This window comes from Chelon labrosus (genome assembly GCF_963514085.1).
Source record: "Chelon labrosus genome assembly, chromosome: 19".
Lineage (NCBI taxonomy): Eukaryota > Metazoa > Chordata > Actinopteri > Mugiliformes > Mugilidae > Chelon > Chelon labrosus.
Window position 1 is genome coordinate 19,788,541 of NC_140352.1, and position 23,849 is coordinate 19,812,389.

The 23,849-nt window shown below is 40.3% G+C and overlaps 1 protein-coding gene across 1 annotated transcript; it reads right to left on the reverse strand.

Moving 5' to 3' along the window:
- Positions 1–1,028: 1,028 nt before the first annotated feature.
- wdr90 (WD repeat domain 90) lies at positions 1,029–23,770 on the reverse strand. The gene is made up of 43 exons (XM_084567700.1): positions 23,534–23,770; positions 23,271–23,362; positions 22,847–23,023; positions 22,166–22,304; positions 21,890–22,060; positions 20,497–20,623; positions 20,193–20,260; positions 19,845–19,957; positions 19,478–19,696; positions 19,239–19,301; positions 19,073–19,141; positions 18,865–18,975; positions 18,594–18,739; positions 18,433–18,490; positions 18,045–18,163; positions 16,893–17,054; positions 16,637–16,767; positions 16,206–16,322; positions 15,196–15,431; positions 14,592–14,728; positions 14,303–14,433; positions 13,378–13,508; positions 12,962–13,123; positions 12,648–12,776; positions 12,333–12,466; positions 12,204–12,244; positions 11,993–12,109; positions 10,388–10,552; positions 10,214–10,296; positions 10,031–10,133; positions 9,784–9,905; positions 8,674–8,830; positions 8,394–8,584; positions 8,099–8,267; positions 7,781–7,904; positions 5,670–5,841; positions 4,152–4,274; positions 3,755–3,923; positions 3,436–3,566; positions 2,773–2,916; positions 2,340–2,456; positions 2,137–2,221; positions 1,029–2,017 (listed from the first exon to the last, which is right to left on the reverse strand). The coding sequence occupies exons 1-43, from the start codon at positions 23,544–23,546 to the stop codon at positions 1,860–1,862; spliced, it is 5,526 nt and encodes a 1,841-aa protein (XP_084423826.1). The 5' UTR covers positions 23,547–23,770; the 3' UTR covers positions 1,029–1,859.
- Positions 23,771–23,849: the final 79 nt, after the last annotated feature.

Here is a 23,849-nt window from a genome sequence, read left to right on the forward strand (position 1 = left end):
ACTTTTCGGGTGCAAAGTAAATGGTGCAGAATGTCCCTTTTATATGGGTATGGAAACCTAGCAGCTGGCATGATCCTTGAACACCTCTCAAGATGGAACTCGAGTAGGCCAGACTACCCTCTCAGCTGCTGCTGAGCTTCCAGCATTCTCTGTGGCTCCAGCTGTGCCACAGCGTGTTATGCCAGCTGCACAGCAGACACCAGGAGGCACTTGGGCCAGGTGGTAAAAACAGCACAGAGGCTAGTGGGAATAGTGCTTCCTGATCTGGACACTGCACTAGCCACCGACACAAGAGACCGCCGAGGCTGCATTCTGTTTGTCCTTTTGCCATCAGAAAAGATGCAAGACTGTCAGTACACAAACTGAGGAACAGACGGAGGAACAGTTTCGTCCCCCAGAGCTGTGGCCTCTATACCCCCTCCATACAGCGAAACCCTGCATATCCACTTCATATTGTTGTGCAGCAATTTATATCTTGCAAGCTTGTTTTATTTTTGCAATGAACAGTGATATTGCTATCACACTTTGAGTTATTTTCTAACTACCTTACGTTCATTATACTTGTATTTAAGCTACTCTTATGATGTTCTTACTGTGCTACTTATCCAATAGTCACCAAACATAATATCTTTGTGCCTCTACAATAATAAAGTGTCTTCAGTCTTAAAAAGTCAGACTATCAGTTTGCAGCTGCACGCAGAAAAAAGATTTTACAGATAATGTCAGGGATTGTGAGAAACTGAGTCTACATGTGTTGTGCTAAGGTGTGTGTCAACTTCAGACTTGAGAAATTCATTGGCACAATTTTCTCAGTAATTTAAACCTCCTGAATCCTCCATTTAACATCCACAGAGCCACTTCTGCCTGAAGGAAAGCCAGAATGAGGGTTTTGTTCTTCTCTCCAAGGAAGGATAAATTGCTCCTACCAATGAGGTTATCAGTCTGTCCACTGTCTACTTAGCAGTTTTACAATTTCTTTTTAAATTATACATGCCACAGTGCATTTAGGGAGCTGTATCGAAGTATCTGACCCAGTGGTATCGGTCTATGTTGTGGAAATCACTTGCTTTACTTGTCAAAATATAAAAAATATTAAAATTAGAGATAAGATAATTAGACCAGTGTCATTCAAAGGTAATTTGTTCTAAAATTACAGAAGAGTTGGCGGTTTGCACACGGTGCAGGCAACATCTTTGAATATTTAAGTAGCAAACTGATGAAAACCCCTGCGGGAAGTGTGACACAGTAGGGTTAATTATGGAGGCCGTCAGTCAAATTGAGAAGCCAGAATTCAAATCCTTGTCACAGATAAAAAGCTTTTAATAGGGTGTCCTTTTATAGAAATGGAAAATAAAGAACATTCAGTACAAAGTGTACTGAGCAGCACACACATGCTTCTATTGTGATCAAAATAATGTTGTGTCTGGCTGCAGCAGGTGGTGGCTCATCCTGGCATTGCTGCAGTCGTCTCACATTACAGATTGTAATTTTACCTGCTGCTTTTTATTTAAATCCCATCTCAAAGCAGGTCACAATCCACTGTTCTATTTACCACAGAAGCATAATATTAATGCCATTAGCTGTCAGTTCCTCATCAGTATTCATGCATATTCTAACTCACAATAAAAAAAAAAAGAACAACAACTTAAAGTGTTGTTTAATAAAGGACATTTTAAAACCATACGTGTAAAAAATATAAAATTGAAATGAACTCCAACAAGATGAACCCTACAGGCTTATCCACAAGTTATACCCATCTCCCCCAAAATACAAATATGATAAAAGTTCTAATTTTATACAGTAACAATGAAACTTAGGCACATGTGAAAGAGGATAAACCTTCAATGTTCAAAAAGAGATCAGAGGCCATGAACCTCCCACAGCAGGATCTCATTATAAGCCACAGAAAACACAAGTGTTCCAGTGGGAGAGAAGTGACATGTCTGCAGTGAGTCACTGTGCTGCAGAAAGTCCTGAAACCTGCCGCTGGTTGTCTTGATCAACTTCAGCACTCGCTCTGATGAGAGATGAATCAAAAGAAAATGTATTACACAGAATCCTTGTGTCTCTTATTTCATTACCGTTTGGTGATACGTGGTTAAAAAAAAAAAAAAAGAGAGAGAGATCAGGGTTTACCTTTTGATCCGACAGCTATGAGGTGACTCTTAGGTGAGAGGCTCATGCACGTGGCCCAGTGGGGCAGGGCAATCTTTTTTACAATCTGTAGCAAAATAAAACATAACAGCGTATGAACCGGCGACATGTTCCCTGCACGCGTGCAGGAAAATTCACATCGTAATGTTAGAGCAGTGAAGCAGAGGGAGGTTTAACTGTGCTACCTGTTTTTTAGTCAGGCTGTAAAAAGAAAGCTCTTTCTCCACTCCGTAGCCGGTGTAAACCACAAGGCTATGGTCTTCTGGGCAGAAGGCAGCCATGCTGGGTGGCATGGCGTCTCCCTACAACACAGTTACAACATCATTAGGTGGCTACAAGTGCATGATGTTTCCTCCTAATAAGTACATGGCCCTGCACTGTACAGACGTGTAGGAAAAAACACAACACAATTTCCACAGGCAATGAACAAAATGAAAAAAAAGCATTAGTTTCTTGTGTTACTGCCACCAACTTTTCTAGTATGTCAGTGTGTCTTAACAAAAAGAATATCCAGTATGTGTGTGTGTGTGTGTGAGAGAGAGATACAACAGCACTCATAATTTGGAGTGACATTTCAAGTCATTAACCATGTACTGTTACTTAAAATAAAGATGGTACCGCAGTATAGGCAGGCGCAGGGAATGACAGCCAGTCCAGCAGGTCACACTTGTCCTTCAACCAATCGGCTGCCCACACACTCACGCGTCTGTCAGCGCTGGCAGCCAACCACATTTCACTTCCTTCTAGCCCGAAACTCTTACACTTGGGATGGGAAGACAAAAGAGAGTCAGGCACATACTGATAAAAAAAAAAAAAAATGCTGTAAAATGTCACAAGAACCAGAGGAATACATTTTATTTTATTTTAAGTAGCTGTGTCCAGCTGCAGGGTTTACAAAAGGAAAGGTCAGAAAACCCTGAAGATTTGAAAACATAAAGAGAAACAGAAATATATTCAGTATTCAAAAGCCTAGTTTTTTCTATTACTGTGCCCCAAGTTACAAATTAACATTTGAACCATGTGGCATTATAAGACCATCTCTAAATGGACCAATGGGATAAGATTCTTGTTAAAGAGCAGTGATCCACACGGCATATTCAAACAAATAAATGTCGCTGATACTGTGGACTGGTCATTATACAGCATAGAACCATTTTTAATTGCACTTCCACATGCTTTGACAGAACGTATATATCATTTCTGTCACAGTTTCCGCTGTGCTGCCACATTAAGCTCTACTGAAGCTTTCCTTCTCTGCCTTCTTCATGTCAGTGAGCCCACCTGTTCGTTCACACACTGGATTGTGGTAACCATGGCTCCTTTGTGGTCCCTTATGACACGAATAGTTGCTCCATTTATTGGACTGCTGACCGATACCAGACCATTCTTCCCAGCTGAAAGGATCACATGACCTGTAGGATAAAAATAGCATCGTGTCCAACCTGGGTGTCACTCATTTACCCTTCACAGTGTTTGTGTTAGTGTTTAACCTTTACAATAATTGGAGCAAGTTCATAAATAGTTATTAAGAGAAGTAGATGGAGATCAGGAAGGCAAATAGAAGACAGATGCACTTTTTGTAATCGTGCTCCTTTCTCACCACTAGCAGAGTACTGGATAGCAGTGACAGCCACTTGATGGGGATGCAGCTTCATCTCCATCTCTGTTGAGGCGAGCCGGAAGATCCTCAGGGTACCATCACTGTATCCTGCAGCCACACATGCACGGTCTTCTCCAGAAGAAGGGCTCCAGCACACACAGCCACAGGCCTGACCAAGAGACACACATGTTACAGTCTTTAAGGTACGCGCAGGACCTGAATGTTTTTAGAAGCTGACTCAAATGATAAATGTACATTACTTCAAATTGATTTGGAATCAAAAAGAGAAAGAGTAAAATGTTCAAATTACTCATAACATTGCTGTGTTCACAAGAGTATGCCTAAAAAGAAATCGCTGTAAAATGTAAGTAAGACACCAATCAGCTTAATCTATTACCTGGTTGAGCACCTGGAACTGTACCACCAGTTCATAGCTGGAGGTTAACCACACTCTGACGCTGCCGTCCTCGCTGCAGGTGGCGAAGTGACTCTCATCAGAGCTAAACACTACATCATTCACCTGGACAGCAGAGAGGAGCACAGAGAGCATGAAGCCTTCCAAATATAATTAGCAGTATTGCTTTTGATTGTGGAAAAAACAGGTTTATAACTGAAGAAGCTACTTGGATGAGCAAAGAGACATCTTCAAGAAACTCTACAATACTAGTTGCCCTTGTTTCAGATTGAGTAAATAAGAAAACTCACAATAGCACAAAAATATCCTGATTCCATAATAATACACAATAATAAGACTTAAGTGCTCAAGCAGGGATTTCCACAGTCTAGATGTCCTACCGACCAGAATAAACTGATTTGACAAAGAAGCTGATGAAGTGTTATTTTTATATAATTTACTATTCTTCTTAATTAAATACTTTCTTCTCCTCTAAGCTCTTGAGAGTTTGTTTTAGCTTCCGGTCTCAGAACTACTAGAAAGTCTAAATCACTGATTTGGAATTAAACAGTTGTTCATGTTTCTGTTGTCTTAAAGAACAACAGTCTTAACAATGCCAGTTAATTGCTTCCCTGCTGTTTCTCAGTTTCCACTTCATAATCTTTATTTCTGGTTCAAACACTCTTGTCTGAGCAGCTTCTTCGTCCCAGGGGATGGGGACGTCTTTGATGTGTGACTGGCATCTAAATTATGGGACGCTTGATGTCGCCTTTTTCAGTGCCAGCCTGTAGACCTTCAGCAAGATTTTCCTCCATGTTAACAGCTATAGCTTTTAGCAGACATATAACCACAGATAACAGGTGTATCACTAAAATACACCAGCAGCTGGAACATTATGACCAGGTCATATATACTGGTCAAGTGAATAATGGTGATCATCTCGTTCTCATGACACCTGTCAGTCTGTGGGATATATTAGGTACTTTGTCTTCAGAGTTGATGTTGAAGCAGGAAAAATGGGCAAGTAGAAGGATTTGAGTAACTTTGACAAGGGCATAATTGTGAAGACTAGGCGGCTGGGTCATTTCCAAAACTGCAGCTGTTGTGGCGTGTTCCCAGCCTGTTGTGGTCAGTCCCTACCAAAAGTGATCCAAGGGAGGTAAAGTGGTGAACTGGCAACAGTGTTATGGGTAGTCAAGGTTCATTCATCCACGTGGGGATTGAAGGCTGGCCAGTGTGGTCCTAGTGTGGGACTGCATAGTCACAACCTTGTCGCTGCCAAGAGGCTTTGCTTGGTCTGCAACAACGTTTAGGTGGTGGTAGATATTAAACTAACATCCACATAAATGCCAGGTTTCCCAGAAGAACATTACATCATGACAAGATGATCAATGTTAACCACACAACTGATTACTGTTACGGTTAAACAGTGTATTGTACACAATAAGTTAAAAGCTATGAGTTCCAGGAAGTGCACATGGTCATGTATTTCTTTTTATTTCCCAAACATCACATTGGTACCTTTGTCTTGTGCCCGCTGACTAGCCGGATATTGCTGTTATCTGACCAGTTGATGTACCAGAGGGTCCCTGCTGTGGTGCCGACGATGCCCATGTCCATTGTGTTATCAAAAGCTGCGCTGACCGTCGTCCCATCCAGCATTATCTCACGCTCCAGCATCACCATTGTCCCACTGAAGGACAGACACAGGTGACCAAAAACAACAATCCTGTTATTAAAAGGAGACATGGCCCCTTGGACGAGAGGTTACCATATATTCATTCTTCAGCAGGTTATAACAATACATATACAAACCTTTGCACCTTTTTTGGGACACCTTTTTTACACTGGACAAGAGAGATGGAGTGAAAAACCACCTTAAACTATGCAATTATCCATAATTATATATCTATATTAACACAGTTTATAATTAAGAGAGCTGCTGGCGTCACATTTATTCTGCATATGGTCGTTAACTGCTATTCAGCTCTTTGCTCCATGTTAATCCATAATTACCTTTTATTTCATGAATGTAAAAATAGAAACGAAATGACAGCCTTACAGGTGGATGCACCCAACAACTTTATGCTTCATTTGATGTCATCTATGTCTTATTATTAGACTATACAGACTATAATGAGAGAGATGTAATGTGGTGTTTTTGAAAAACATCATAATGCCACTGTTAACTGTTGGCCTTTCAGATATTTCTTCATTTTATCCTCTCAGTGTAGGGATTCTGGATGAACATTAAATATTAAAGCCAGTGGGCATAAAGGCATTTAACATTTAACTGTAACTGTGCAAAATCCAGCTAAAAAAGTTCTCTGTGCTCGAAGAAATTCCCCCATTCTCCCTGGTACACCACTTGATGTTAGCACACACAGCATATTTAAACTTTACCCAGAGTGAGGAACACTCTTAGCTTCAGCTGCAGTTGCTTGAAACATTTTATGGCGGATTTTGGCACACAACCACAAAGCCGGTTATTTTCAGCCCTATCCTCAACAGCTGACATGAAGGATCTTTTCACCAAATGTTGCTCTTTTGGTCTCCAAACAGAGAAATTATGACCCATTAGCTCAGTTTTAGCTTTATCTGTCCACAGCACACATTTTCAAAATGACTTTAGCCTGCATCCTCCAAAGACGACTGTTGTGATGAGGTTTCCACACAGATGCTGTTTGAGCATCAAAGCCTCCCAGTGGAAACAGGGACACACTTTTCTTGTCTTGCCTTTCTGCCCAGCTAATGTGCTGTTTTCTTAGTGTCAACTTTCACAGTTTCTCTCAAGTTTAACTCAATTGCAAATTCAAAACTAAGTTTGAATTTTTTACAGTATTTTTTAGCAGCTGTGTCACTTCAACGTTAGTTCAAGCATAAAACAGTTCACATGTAGCTCCGAACTGAAAGTTTCCATTTAGACTGAGCTAGACTTTCAAACTGTTTAATATAACTGTGATACTGCAACAAGAACTGCTCTACCAAGAAAAGCGAAATGTCAGTGATTACTTTAAGACATAAAAGTCAGTCAACTCAGAAGCACTGGACTTCACGATGAGGATTTACCCAGGAAAAATGGTACTGACCTTGAATAACTCAATCAACAGCACCTCAGATTAGAGGCCACATCAATGATTACCACAATTCAAAGAGCACATTTCAACTACAGCTGTTTGAAGGAGGCCTTTATTGTAAAAGCACCGCAAAGGAACCACCACTGAGGGAGACCAAAGAGAAGACACTGTTGTGTCTGTGTGAGACATAGAGAAGATGAATGTAGGATATCTGCAATCATGGAGGATGTTAAATGTATTGATAAACCCAATTGAGATGATTCAGGATGAATTGGACTACAGAGAGAAAAACACCATGTCCAAAATTTGTAGCAATGCCTTTAAGCTTTCCAACGCAATGCCCTGAATCTAGCTGAGCACATGAAAAGAGTATAAAGCTAAATTGAAAGACAATTTTATCTCCTTAGGATAAAAACTGTAAAATTCTGTCATTGTGTTCCTCTATGTAAACTAATTCCAGATGGTATGTAAGTATCTATCACAAAAGACATTTAAAGAGAGAGAACACTCCCAAGATAAGACACAGGAAAGGTCATTAGAAAATCAGCAACAGACCTTTGTGTTCCATCGCAGACCTTGTCCCTAGGCTTCATAGCATGTACAGCTTCGACATCCCACAGTCGCAACCAGCGGGTGTTGCTGCCCGTCAACAGATGGTTCCCCTGACACAGCAGCACTCCTACACCAAGAAACCCCATCAGTTCAGTTACCATTTGCACAAGCCCTGAACAAAAGTAAATGTAAGGCGCATGACTAAAAGAACAATGCTGCTGTGTATTGTTGTTTCTGTGTGAATACCTGTTTAGACCGTTAAGCTAAAAAATACAGTTATAAGAATACGGCTGTCAGAATATACAGAGTGTCTGCTTGTACCGATCTCTCCCTCATCGGCTTCCCAGGTCATGAAGCAGCTCTGCGTGTTCACATCCCAGACACAAATGTGTCCTTGATTGGTGCCAGTGAACAGAAAGGAGTCCATGTGGTAACACAGAGAAGTCAGCTCCACATCACCCACCTCTTCTGGTGCTTTCACCCTCTGGACCTACATTTCCACGTAAATACACAAGTAAAATCCAAAAACTGTATATAAATTATTTTGCAGAACATGTTGAAAAGCTCCAGAACAGGTGAGTAAATCTTGAGTGATGCTGTAAGTGTGGTTATTTACCTTGAGGTTTAAATCCAAGCCTTGCGTGTGGATGAGACAGAAGTAAGCACCTTGGCTGCCCACACAGGCCATTTGGCTGGCTGCTGAGGGGCTAAAGGCGGCGTCATGAATTGGTCCTGACATACTCACAGTGGACATCAGCTGGAAGGTCTTGGTGCTCCACAGAGCCACCTCTGGGTCAGAGAAATCTCCTACACGGTGTTATGAAGAAACTGTGATAAATATCTGACTCATTTAATGGAGCGCACATAAAATATTGCAGCCTAATTCAAATACTAACCAACAGAAAGAAAGAAGCGGTCATCGCGGGAAAAAGTAAGACTCTGCACCTCCCCTATGTGGTAAGAGATGGTTTTACGACATGTTCCATTCCGGATGTCCCAAATACATATGAGGCTCTTGCCTCCGTTACTGCCACCAGCGGCCGATGCCACGGTCTGGACAGGAAATAAGAGAGACACAAAAACACAATACAGAGTTGATTCACATGGCCAAGATTTCTGACAGCAGTGCAGCCACATGATTAAAATTAACAGAATGAAATGCAATTCTCCCTCTCACTGCCAACAACTACCACCCAATAAAGTCAAATCTCAGACTGCATCAAAAGACTGAAGAGTAGGGGTAAGAGTGCACATAAATTACCTCGTAATAACTCTTACTGGACCGAAAGGTTGACAGTTAATTCTCATTTAAATTAAAAATGCTAGTTTTGCTTTTTAATTATGCTTTCCATTCATAAATATGTTTTTAATGTACAGCTTTGAACACTGAGTCAGTTATCATCCGTAGCACAAGCGTAGCAATATTCACTTTAAAGGAACTAGCCAACAGAGGGTGCTGTTGTGGATACAATTGTCCGCATTAAGATGAATTGAGCCGTTTCTCCCACTTGTACACTTAAGTCAGTGGTGAAAATAGTGACTAAAAGTGGACCCAGAATAAAATCTTTTGACACATTCTCAAAAATACCCACAAAGCTGGACTGATAGCCAGTAGTTTCTGTTCTATGGAGGAGTTGGTTATTTTTCACCAAACTCTTAAATATTCTTAAAATGTTTAAAAAAAACTTTAGATCATCTTCTGTTTTTCCAGCTTTAACTGTGATCACTGACAGTTAAAGAAACTCTGTCGATTTTTTCACATCTAAAGGATGTTTAAGAAGCTTTCAAAGCCATTGACTTGAGAAGATTAACTGCTGACAACCAACTATGGCAAGTGTTCAACACAAAGATGTCATATTGCTGAGAGTGCATCCATTCCCAGATCAGATAGATTCTAATCTCCTGGTGAGAAAAGGACGTTAGTTTCCTTTTTACCAGTTGCCTGGCCAAACAACATTCCCCTTCTTAAGTAGAAAGTAACAACTATATAAATAAAACTGATGTACCTGTGCATCATTTGTGACCGCAAGACAAGAGATCTCCTCACTGTGGCCCTGTAAGTGCCTCTGATTCCCTGTATGAAGATACTCCACCACCACCACACAGCCGCAAGAGTATGCAAATAAACCTGCAACAGAAAGGAACTGCTTGATATAACAACTGGAGAAAATTTTAGTATTCAGTCTGGCTTTAGTAAATATTTGGTGTAATGTAGCTTAATGTTATTATATTATATATTTTCATTATACTAACCTTGGTCAGGGCTCCACACCATGTTGTCACGCCCATTGCCATTATAGCCGATTACTGCTTTCAGCTTTATGCCCTCTTCTTGGGGATGTGGAGCTACAATAGCCTGGATCAGAGAAAACAATAAGACCAAAAAGCAAACACGCTCAGTGACTGAAGTCTAACGTTAAATAAAATACTCTTTACCTGATCAGCAGTGGAAGTCTTGAAACGTGGGATAAAGTGTCTGTAACAATCTGGACGTACTGGTTTCTTCCGTTGGGACTCAACTAAATGACAAAATACCACAAATTAAAAAGCAGAGAAGGATGAAATTTGCCAGAAAGTCAGTTCACTGGTAATACCTCAAATGGTACTTACCAGTTTCCATGTGACTGGTATTCAGGGGAGACCTGTTGAGCAGGTCTGTGACTTTGAGGAAGGGGACTGCAGGTCTGGGCTCAGAGGAAGGACATGGACCAGTGTCTTGAACTGGAACGGCTGGGATTGTTGTGGTGTCATCACAAAAAGACAAGGAACCTGAAGCTAAGTGAGACAGGACATGAAATGTTTACTCCTTTGTATGGAATGAACTGATCAATGAAAACTAACCATGTAATAATTGCACCATACTTTTGGAGTATGAATTCTTTGCAGAGTCCTGTTTATTTATTGTATAGGTGTCATCCAGACTTATTCTCATGTAAAGATTTACCTCAGAATGATTACCATGCCCGTTGCATATGCAAATTAACAAACAATTCAGAGATATATACTCAAAATTATACGGAAGTATAAAGCCCATAAAAATTCTCTGGAGCTTTTCATCATTCACTTCAATAAATAATTAGATGGTATATGTTTGTTTACAGCTGAGGTGTCATTATTTATTATGAATGACGAGTAAACATGAATGCAAATTACATTCTCTTTCGTGCATTTGGCAAACTACAGCTGTGTTAATACACTGCCATTGTCTACTGAATTATGAATGCAGGCCTTTCTATGTGGAGTTTGCATCTTCTCCGTGTGTCTTTTAGGGTTTTCTGCCGGTGCTCCAACATCCTCCCACACACATGCATGTTAGGATAAATGGTGGTTCTAAACAGGTTCTGAGTGAGAAAACCATCTCTAGAAAAGAACTTACAGTAAGTTATTTAGATTCTGGGATTATTTCAGTTATTCCCCTTTTAGCAAATGGTGTTCAAAAGTAATCAAACAGATGCATGAGTTTAAACAACATTATCTTATTTCATTTTTTTTTGTGTAAAATCCTTTAAAGTGACAACCCTAGGCCTTAACTGCAGCCACATTTTTCTTTGTTGTAGAGTCTCTCTGGCTTTAACATATTTAAAGTAAGTGATATTCAGTAAGCCCTGCGATAGACTGGCGACCCATCCAGTATGTACCCTGCCTCTCACCCGATAACAGCTGAGATAGGCTCCAGCCCTCCCGCGACCCTTCACAAGACAAGCGATGAATGAATGAATGAATGATATTCAGTAAATGTAATATCTGAAAAGCTCTGTGGTTGCTTTTGCTATGTGATGAAATGATAAAGTGCAATGCTAGTAATTTTCTGCTCATGGCTCATATACAAGGCCACTTCAGTCTAAACTGCACTTCTAAAATAATTGCTATATCTCCCACACAGTTTTTTCAATAATGACGTCAAACCGCGAGATATGGCATTTTAGAGCGGTATCCATTATTTTATTTCCTGCGCACTGAACCTGAAGATCAAAAATGCACAACTGCCCAAATTGACTTGGCATTTGGAACAAAATGCTGCTTATGACACATCCTCATTTCAGATTTTGAGTTTCCTACTGAATACTGCATGGGCAGATCTGTTCTACTGCACTGACTCATATAGCCACTGCTGAGATAATAACTTAAGATGTTCAGCTTTGCACTAATCACACAGATGACCATAGACAGGATTTACAAGTAAGTAATTTAAAACTGAATAAGAAGAAAGCCTACCTCCCTGGTACACTTGGTCAGTGGCGATGTTGTCCAGTCGTGGTGGTGGTGAGGAGGGGAGGGGCGCAGTCTGTCTAGGCATCCCGTTGGATAGCAGTACTCTGCTTACTTCAGTGTCTGGTTGAACAGTTTCATGAAGTTACAAGAGTCTATTTATTTGTAATTAGTTTATATTATTATGAGAAGACTGAACTAAACTTTAATACGTTACCTGTTTTCAGAGCTGAGGTGGAGCTTCGTTTGGGAGGTGAACTGTGAATGAAGGAAATGTGAAGTTACCATTTATCAACGAAGAGTACACAGTGAAACACACTAATATGGTTTGACAATTAATTATTACCAGCTATCAGTCAAAGAGTCAACAGGATTTGCCAGGAAGTCCCATAGAAATATGGCATCTCCAACTGAGATGACACCCATCTGGTCAGGGGTGAAGCTGACCTGGCGAATAGGCTGACTGTGGCCTATGAACATCTGGAACAGAGAAACATGTTTAAGCTACTAATAAATACTAATACGCCTCCGCTGTACTACATAATTGTACAATAATTATGTGTAATTGCAATCATCAGGCAGCTATCTGAAATTACCTGATCCATTATGTCATAGTACACATACTTGTAAAATAGTTAATGCAGCAGAAGGGACCGACTACCTGTGAGTTAATATCAAGCTGCATTTTATAATCCCACACTTTCACGGCATTGTGTCCAGCTGTCAGCAGGAACCTACTATCTTCACTCACGGCCAGTGAAGAGCACTGGTGTTTGTGCACCTTAGAGACCTGTTGGAAGGACAGAAATACAATCAGAAGACAAAACTCCCACATATGATTGAAAAAGGGTCAAATAATTGTGCAGATACCAACTGTACAAGGTATGAAGGCTCCTTATAGTAGCTCAGCCAAGCACTGTCTTTTCATTTCAAAACCAACTGCTTGCTCTTACAAATGTATTTATAATGAGTTACCTCTCGGAGGAGACGGCCTGTCTTGGTGCTAACCCAGAGGATCTTGTTAGCAGATGTGGTAACTAACAAGTGTTCACTGGAGGCCGGAGAGAAGCTGACCTTCAGCGCAGAATCCAAACGGGGGCTCTCTACATCCAAAATACTCACATCTACATGTAGTAACTACAAGAAGAAAGCATAGGTCAATGTGGACAAATGAGCACAGTATGACACCTGTATCAACATGCTAAGAGCTAAGGTCATGCAGTGAATACATTTGGTGGTCAGATTGGGAATGGTAAAACCATACTGTTTCATTGTGGGAGCCTCATCTCTTCTTTGACATAACCCAGAAGGAACATCACACATAATAAGCAAAATCTCATCTTCATTTTACTGTGCAACGCAGCAAATGTTGCTGATAACATGTAAAATACCTCATCCAGAGACCTCGCATCAGCGATGGTTACAACATACTCCGAGGGACCAACAAAAGCCAGACAGCGGCTGTCACTGCTCACTGTGAGAGCATCGGGAGCGCGATCAGTGCCTCGGGTCACCAGATTACCTGGACAATTAGGTACAGCACACAGTAAAAATTGTGTGTAGCCGACTGACTTGCCTGTCTGCTAACCTGTGTATGGTGTTTAAACTGATCAGCTATCGAGTTAGTGACTATATCAATGCAAATGCACATCTGGATAGGAAAACGTTGTTCTGGAAACAGGTGCTGTGGAGAAAACTGAGCTCTTTGGCTGCAATCACAAGATATATTTGGAGAAAACAAAAGGAGCAGCATTTCATGGCCATCCCAAATGTATCCTGAGGTTGTGTGGCAGTGAGCAGCACAGAAAACACTGAACATATAGAGAGAATGCCAGATTACTATATATATCATTCTGGATAAAAACGTGATGATCACGTAATCGCATGAAGCACTTCAAGAAAGAAATGCTGAATGTTTTTAAGGCTGCCACAGTCACCTGGTTTTATAAGTAAACCTTAAACTTCTTGCATGTATAAAACAGCCTATAAATATGTCCGCATTGGAAGTGATCTGCATAATAAGTGGGAGCAAATGTCTCCTCTTGCTTTTCTCCCCTTTCTGCCCCCAATTTTCCTAAGATGGCTCCGCGGAGGGTAGCCACGGTCTTTTTCTTTTGGACCAAAGCAAATTCCTTGTATGTACAAACATGCTTGGCAATAAAGTCTGATTCTGATTCTGAAAATCTAAATTATTAATACTGCGTCCATAAGAGTGTTTTTCTCTGATTATTTTATCTTTTTCTTTTAATAAATTTAAGAGTAACATATGATCTAATGAAATAAACTTATGGTGTGTTTGTGCATTTATATACATACATGCAACTTTGATCACATTGTAATCTTCCTCAGAGGAGTTATAATATGCCAGAGAACCCAGGGAGTCGGCACTGTACATGAACTCCCCATCCGGAGAGAAGGTGAGACCCACCACTTCACCTCTGTGCTGCCTATTTAAGCATGTAAAAAAGAAGAAGAAATTATTCTCATTACTTAACAGCAATGATGGTGTCCTTTTGTCAGTAACTACACCAGTGCAAGATTCTGATGTCTAAAGAAGAACTGAACTGCTGCCACTGGTCGTGTTTTCAGATTAGTTACAACATACTTATGTTCAGCAAGCAGTTTGGCACTGGAGATGTCAAAGATTCTGATGACCCCAGAGCTGAAGCCGCATGAGAAGATCTGCTCGCTTGGGTGGAAGGCCACAGAGCACGGGCTGTCCTCGGACACAAAGTCATACAACTAAAAACAGGATAGAAATGTATTTAAATATTAGATACATTTCTGTTGTAGTAATGGGGACAGTGCCAGATTCTTCAAAAACATATTCATTAGAAAAGCACATTAAAAAAGAAGGTAATAATACTACTTGCTATAATGATGTAGGATTTCTAAATAATGGGACACTAGGTTAAGTAGAAAAGTTGTACAAATAAACTCTAAGAAACACTGCGACACTGACTCAAGGAATTATTACTGTGGTGCCCACATAGACTGACATAGACTAGTGTTACAGTTTTGCCAACAAAGCCTTGTGTGGCCTTGCTTCAACAGAGAAACACAAAACCAATTGACACAAAACCACTCAGAATGCCAGTGATTAAGTCAGGTTGTGTTCAAAGACCCTTTGTCAGTCTTTGTAGTTCAACAAAAAAAGTTATTCTAGAAATGTAACTGTAGCTGCTGAACACATGTAAATGTTGACTGACCTGATGCAGGGAATCCATATTCCAAATGCGCACGCTGCCATCAGAAGAGGCTGTTGTTAGATGTCGATGAATGCCATCCACACTGAAGCCAAGCACAGTGTCTGTGTGTGACCTCATTAGTGTGTTGTAACCGCGGCTTCTCACATCGAGGACACCCAGGTTGCCAGTAGAGGTGGCTGCCAGGACCTGAAGGCTGTCAGATGAGACTAACACCACGCTCACAGGTCCCTCATGCTCTGGGGAAAAATGACACTTTGTTTTTCTCTAAATAGCTTGTTTTCTCTGTGTGATGATGCCATGTGTGCATTGACAGACCAGTGTCTCCCACACAATGTTAATACTGTTAATAACGTGAACTACTAACTTATAAAGTTAAGCTAGTAACTTTATAAGCCAAATTATAAACTGGATTTATTCACTGATATTTTATTTAATCTTACATACAGTTGTCCATATAATACCACGTCTCAACAGTCTATGTTTATTATTTTTATATATGAACTGCACAGGTTACTGATATATGTCGCTAAATCCAAGATCCAAAAACGCACAATCTTATTCATGTGTCATATTCTATATAAATAGTTTTTAATAGTTGGGATAGCATCATAATTAGGGGCTTTATTAAGACAGTAGAAGTTTTCTTTCTTTAACAGAAAGGTACCAATTATATTGTCCATGTGTGTATATACAGCCTTGTGTGTAAAGATTTGTAACATTGTTGCACACTTTAAAGCTGAAAGACAACAGAAATTATGCAGCAAAGGCAGAGGAAGTGTTGAAGATTGTGAATGTAAGCCATGCCTGTGAGACAGACTCCTGCCTTTGAGGTTAGTGGTTTATTGGCTCTTATTTCTTTTTAATTGAGACCGTCTACCAGGACAGATGCAACATGCAAACGCATCCCAGTGCAAACCAACGAACATATCTATTAAAGTTCTGCCTGTGGAGTGAGAGCTGTTAGCTTGTTTGTGGCAAGTAAATGATACATCGTTCCCTGCTGTGCCTACCAGCCTCCAGGAAGACAGCAGAAAAATCAAGGGGCCAGAGTCGCAGGAAGCCATCTTCAGAGCCTGTGGCACAGAATGATGAGGACACACTAATGCTATTGATGGCAATGCCTGGACCTGGGATGGGACACACACATACATATGTATGATATTACTGTTGCTGTGGGAACATAAATCTGTTTACATAGTCACATTATGAGGACACCACACCCTTTTGATGGCAATACGCACGTCCACATAACACAAATCATTAATATTTTATGTTTAAGGCCTGGGTTAAGGTTATGTTCAGCCAAGCAATAACTATGCCTGAGGCTTGTGCCCATGAAATTAAATTCTTGTGGCTCACACAAGTTTTTCCTTCTGCATAACCCCTACTTTAAACTAGTAAATAACAAGCACTTTCTCTGTCCAACTGATTTCAGACCCACCTGTGTTGAAAGTCCATTTCTCCCTGCGGTCTGCATGCTGCCGCTGTGCAGGCAACAGCCTCCTCACATTTCTAATAAGAACTCTGCTGTAGTCGATCTCAAAGATATGGCCACTCCGACTGCTGGCAAATCTATGGAGACACGGCAGGACACAGTCATTTTAATAACAACATTTTCAGTGGATTCTGATTAGATTCAAACTCCTTCCATTCAAAGGTAAACCTAAATCGTTGGAATAACAGATTTGTTTGCTCACAGTGCTCGATCATCAAGACTCTGGTTGGAAGAGTTTCCCTCCTCAAAGGCCACATCGGTGAAGTCCAGTGAGTGGTATTCACCCAGATTAACTGGACAGGAGCGCAGTGTCCCATTCCGTACTCGCCACAGACGAATATTGTCACGACCACAAGACACCATCCTGAAAGCAGAACAATTACAGCTTAACCTGTGGTTTCAGATTTATAATTCACTGCACAAGCATTATTCTTTCCTTTTGCTGCGGCTAGAATCTACCCGTCCATTCCATACTCTCTTATTACACTCCTATCTATAGCTTCCTGTAGTAAGAATAACCTGAAAATGAAGGTGTGTTTGTGTCAGAATGGAGCAATCAATTCAGATACATCTGCAGGATAAAAGCTCTTTGAGCAGAACACCTCATTCCATAAGCGGGAATCCTTATTCCTTGTATAGAACAACAAATTTCCATATTGACCTGTTTGCCAGTAATGGAAAGATCACTAATTTGAGAACTTAGAGCCGACCAACAAACCACACATCCACCTCTCTCTGGCCCCAAAGTGCCATAGGAACCATCTGTGAATCACATTATGCTAATGTGGCATTCCAAGAATGGCATGCTATTCTTCGCCCTATAGGCAGGAGGATAACTGTCAGAGCTCTTAGGCATATCGCTGTATGTTGTATTCATTAGCAGTCTCATCACAGGAATGTAATACCTTCCTCAGACTTATATAGAACAACTAGTACTTATGTACAATGAGTCATAAGTGTCTCTCAACCACTGCATCAATGCTCATCCTATAATTATGAACCTATTGAGAATGTATTACTTTTGTCTATGTGAGTGTGGTGTGTAAATACTGTACAGTAAAACCTGGACTTATAGAAACTTGTTTTTCAGTGTGTCCATGGTATAATGTCAGTGTCCCTTTATGTCTGAAAACACATTTCTATTCTGAAATTGCTAGACATTCATTAAGATTGAATCAATGTAAAAATGTTGAATATGTGACTCATCACCAGCTCCCGACATTATCTGACTAAATACAACAGATATCACACACAGTAACAGTTGCCATGTTAGGTTCCAACAGGTGGGCGTATATATGCATCCAGATACTTTAACATGCACAAAAAAAAAAAAGGTATAGCATAGGGAGGTTACCTTGTATCATCAAAGAAGGCAACCTTCATGGTGTGAATGTCAACTTCTGTGTGTGCTTTGGCCAAAATGGTCACCTCTCCACCTTTACTAACGTTCATAGTGTTCCACACCACCACCATCTATGAAAGATTGAGTTAGAACAGGATGACAAACAGAAACAAACATATGGCAGCTTTGCAGAGTTACAGACTTTAAGTAATTAGAGCATGTCATAGTACAGCCTGTTATTAAAAATATCCAGATCTAGTCAGTCAAGGCAATAATGTCTGCTGTTGCTAATCTTGCTTTAATGATACTCATCGTTCTCTCTATAAATTCTGAAAGCACAAAGCACTAATAGCCTTTATGAAAATAATGAATTTTAGATGTTTGCATTAGCAAAGCTTACGTTTTTATTGTGGCTATCTTTACCCACTCCACAGAGGATGCCACCGCCATATGAGAAGCTTCAAAATGGAGAGATCAATAAAAATTCAAAATCAGTTTGAGTGAGCAGTGTTTAACATCGGCTTAGACTTAATCTGTCCATGTCAGCACGCAATTGGTTACCTCAGGCAGGATAACGAGTGAGCATGGATCCTGACCATGGTCAGGCAGTTTCCTTTGTGGTAGTTCCATAATCGAACTAGACCATTGTTGCCAGTTTGTGCTGAGGCCAGTAGTGTTGTGTTGCCATTAAAAGCAAGTGCAGACACCTACACAGAAAACACAAGGTGGTGTTATGAGAATAGAATTTGTACAAAATGACAGAATATAATTGCACTTTAAATTTAAAAAAAAAGATTTTATGAAGTTAAGCAACACACCAAAGATCCTCTACCTTATCAGTGTGGCCAATAAAGAACCTTTGCTGGTTAGAGGATATCTTCATAGATACAATAATGGCATGACATGGATACACCACTTCATCACCCAATTTAGTCAACAGAACCTATAATGAAATAAAGAACACATATTAAATCTCTTTCAGGTTATGTGCTTTATTTGTTGTCTTTAAACTATGTGTGAATGTGAGTGTATGAGCATACACATTTAGTAGTGGCTCCTCCAAAGCCAATGATTCGACTGAGTCTCAGAATTGGATCTGGGAGCAGCTTCTGATTAGGAGACCAGAAAAAAAGCATAGGCATTATAATATTCAACAAATTACTCTCAAATTACTTGACAAAACTCTCCACTGTCTTTATTTCTTACCCGTTGTTTAGTTTCTTTGGACGATGACAAAGAGACAGGATGGGGAACAGGAGTGAACAAAATCTGAAATATGACAAAGTCAACAAGTTTTCTAGAGTGGTCACTCAGTTGTACAAAAGGCATTGCATAGTCAAGAAAAGCTACAAAAAATGAACTTGGCCTCAATAAAGAGAGAGGAAAATAGTGGACCATTGATTATTTCATGCTTTGACATATACAGTCTTGTCAGACAGCATCACCTCTTCTTCACTTTCATCACCACGTTTGCCAAAGTCATCCTCGGCATGCACATAAACGTGAACTCCACCATCATCCATATCACAGGGTGGCTGGTGTGAACTGGAGAGTGATGACTCCTGGCGTCGGCCATCATTATAGCAAAGCCAGTCCTCCTGTTGAGTGGAGACTACACCCAGCTCGGGTATGTTGGTTACCACAGGGGTCTGATTCCTTGGGAGCTATAACAGAAGGCAAAAATAATTCAAACAGCAGCTTCCTGGGAAGCCATTACTGCAATACAAAGACTAACGCTCAGCCATCTAAAAAGGCCAAGCTGAGTTCAAACAAAGGGATTTAATATAAGATGCAAAATAACATCAGTTGTACTAGTTTTGGGGTGGTGATTTCCTGGATGAGGGACACACGGTCTTGAACTGGTTTGCTGAGGTTGACGCAGCGAGACTCTTCTCTCACAGGACTTCGATGGTTGGAAGAACGTACTGGGAAAGGCAGAGAGATGGAAGCAAGTCATCCACAATATTAGTTTATTAGATTAAACTGAAGCTATGCACTGAAAATTGAAAAGCAAAATATGTTCCTGGTGGAGAGTAAATTAATTAATGAGATTTTCCTGGTAAAACGATTTTGTTAAAGCAATTATTTCATGGTTTTAAGAAAAATCTAGTAGCAAAAAATACAATATGAATGTTGCACAGTTGACTTTTCATAACTTACTAGCCTCTGGCTGTCGATTGTCTTTTTGAATGGAGTCAAAAGGTAACTGTGTGCCTTCTGAGGGGAACCTGTTGGACAAGATTAGCTTTTTAAATTAATGATACCCTTGAGACAAGTCCACACACACTAATCTTTTATAACAGTTAATAATAATGGTAAAAACAAGACAGTTTAGGTATGAGGCTGATCCTGACCACAGCACATATACGGAATCAGATGTTTTTGTGAGTACAGATAAGTGGTTTGAGGTAGATTTGTCATTAACACAATGTCAATGTTGCACTTTCTGGTGAGGTAACTGTACTTGATGTAGTCATAGATGTCATGCCAGGAGCCTCCCTTGGGTACAGGGAATGACATGTCTCTGGGCATAGGACCCGTGCCCTGAGAAGAGGCCAAACCCATTAGTTTGGCTTCATTGAAGGAAACTCCTGTTGAGAGAGAAGGAAACTGAATCAGAGATTTGAGAGTCTGCCATGAATGAACCTTTTACTGCATTAAATATGTGTGAAAGATATGTCTTACTAATGTAGGATTTCATCATTGAATTGAGTGGTTTGAATAAGGATTTGAGATTGTCAAACGTCTCAAAGGCTCTATTAATTAACAATGTTTTTCCTTTTCTGACACTGTTTTCAGTTCTTTCATACATCGAATTGGTCATTTTAAGTTCAACCCAAACTCAAAGGAAAAGAACAGAAAGTTCACATATACACGCACTTGCCAAAACATTAGCATTCTAATATAACAGCCCTGCACTAAACCCGCTTCACGACTGTCATTATGTTCAGTTTACACTAAAAAGGCATAGGAAAAGTGATAATTCAATCATATGATCATTCTGGAGGATGTAGTTTGTGGTGTTGTTAAAGTAAATCGAATTAAACTCAAAAGTGTTTCTGTTATATTATCCTAGGTTGTTGTCTAAAATGGGGTTGTCAAAATAATAGAAACATGTGGCAGTACAATATAATACAGCTACAATAGTACTACAAAGCACAGCCTCCAAAATAAAAACACAGCTGAATCAACAGCTCTCTCAGTTATTTCCAACAAAGGCTGAATACCACAACCTTCACTAGCCAAGATATAGCGCAAACTGTTACATTAGAACGCATTTGTTTCCATTAATGTACCCAGTGAACTGGCAACCAAGTGTAAATTAAAGTGTGCCGATCAACCATGACATTATGACCACTCACAGGTGAAGCGGCTAATGCTACAAACATTGTTGTAGACCATGTAGACCATTTCATGGAAACAGTACTCCCAGATGGTAGTGGCCCCTTTTAGCACAATAACATAGGGTGTTACTATGCAAAAATGGTTCAGGAATGACTTGAGGAACACGAGTTAAAGGTGCTGACTGGGCCTCTAAATTCTCCAGATCCCAATCCAATCAAGCAACTTTGGGATGAGCTGTACAAACACTTCCGATCCATGGAGGCCCCACAATACAACTTGCAGAGCTTAAAGGACCTGCTGCAAAGGTCTTGGTGCTAGATACCACAGCACCCCTTCTAGTGGAGTCAGTGCCTCGATGGATCAGGGCTTTGGTGGAAAAAGGGGACCTACACAATGTTAGGCTGGTGGTCATAATGTTATGCTTGGTTGGTGTATATATTATAAAGTAGTACAGTAATACAGAAAAAAAAACAGAAAACATAACTAGTTTAGGGCAAATGTAAACTTCTCACCTGGATCTAGCAACAGGTCACTAGTAAACATGTTTTTCACTGCCATGTTAGCACACAGCTTGATGCTCTTCAGGTGACTGTAGCAACGGTTGAGGTAGACAGAAAGTGTATACTGCAGATCCAACATCAGGCAGGTCCAACGCACTGATGTAGGAGCTGGACCCACCAAACCTGGATCACATAAACACAAACACTACCAGCACGGTGCACATGTAACATTGTTCAGATCATGAGCAAATGGCTTATGTCAACCAAGTGTGGCTGCATGTTATTTACCATGTCTTGCAGATTTTGATGTTGTGTCATAAACTGAATCCTTTGCAGCTCCACACAGGAAAGGAAACTGAAGCCACGTAGCTGTGGACTTGAACTCTTTGAACATGTTGGAAAAGGAGATACGGATCACCTGGCCCTCCTACACATCACAGCACAGACAGAGAGGGAAAGATGTCTTCTGGAGGTCTCAGTCTCTTTCAAACAATTACAGGTTTAATATCTCCAAACTCAGCAAGTTAATGGGGTACTGAAAAGTACTAAAATAGTATCTTTCTCTGAGCAGTCTGAGATCCTCACATGAGACAATGTGAGACACAGAATCACTTGGATTTACCCACATTAGACCAATCACTGCAACAAATTGTAAAGACAGCAGGTGGAAAATAGCTTTCACACAAATGGATATATTCTATTGCAGCAAAGCAATTTAGAATTTCAATTAGAATGTAAAGCCAACACATGAAAAATGACAAACTTTGAAATGTTAGTAACAAAGAAAGCTACTGAGATGGAGCTGTGGATTTGTCTCTTGATGGATCTTAAAATAAACTTTGCGTAAGTGTTAATACAAAAATAAAGGGATTTGTGATATCATAGATCATCTATGTACCAAAAACTTGTCAGTGCTCTAGATTTCAATCACATATGCCAAGGATTGTACAATAAAAACAGGTTTCATACCTCTGCAGCGACATCCAGGTGAACCACAAAGTATTTGGCTGGGGTGGGCCTGAAAAGAAGGTAGAAGAAGCGGCCTGTGAGGCCCAGAGACTTGTTGCTGTTTTTGGGTATTAGGATGTAGCTGTTGGCTGGAACAGGACCCTTGATCCTGAACACCGGGCACCTCAGCGTCTTATCCTGGGAGATTTAATGGAAAATTAAAAAGGTCAGCTGATAAGATGATATTTCCATCTATCTTTTAAGAAACAAACTCAAACCCTATGTAAGGAGACAACAGGTCACACTTGGACATCCTGAGGCTGCTATAAAACATAGCTGTGCTTCAAATGAATGTTTTATGACCACCTTTGATTCCTACAAGGTTTAAGAGTTTGATATAGAGTTTAGTTGTAACTTTACATATCAAATGTGTGTACAAAGTTACCGTGTATGTCGACACATCTCCCTCCATTGCTGACCTCTTCCAGTCTTCAACTCTGACATGTTTGAATATGTTGACATAAGGATGCTGCCAGCCTGCAAAATCAAAACACGGTTAATGAACTGTTAAGGTGGACTTCAGGATAACAGCAGTACATTTACAACAACATTAACTGTGTTTTAAAGTTAAGCAGTCTCCGTGTTTGTACGTGGCGTACCCATACGTTACCTAGCTACTTTAAATCAAAACTTTAGAGTCCTTTTTACCTTTTGAAGCCATTGATAGATATCGCAAATGGAAAATCCACCTGTTGACGTTTCAGTCTGGATGTATGCTAGCAAGCAGACAGTTGATAGCTACTCCTTCGTTCCGCATAAATGAAAACGATAAAACATTTTTTGTTTTACATCATTTGTTTAAAGACATGGAGGCTTTCTCAGTGCTCTCGGCGAACAGGTAAACAGCAATTTAACTGTTTAACTGTACGGCACTAGTTGTCTCCTTCCCGCTCCAGCCTCCGCCGTTGCCAACGACAGCATGACGCTAGTGACGCCATGGCGTATACGTGACCCTGGGGCTTTC

Bases quoted from the DNA above. Each gene is read 5' to 3' on its own strand.
- wdr90 (XM_084567700.1), bottom strand. The intron at 10,297-10,387 runs GTAAGTACCATT...TTTGTCATTTAG, and splicing joins TACCAGTCACATGGAAACTG to TTGAGTCCCAACGGAAGAAA. The intron at 2,222-2,339 runs GTAGCACAGTTA...ATTTTGCTACAG, and splicing joins ACAGCCTGACTAAAAAACAG to ATTGTAAAAAAGATTGCCCT.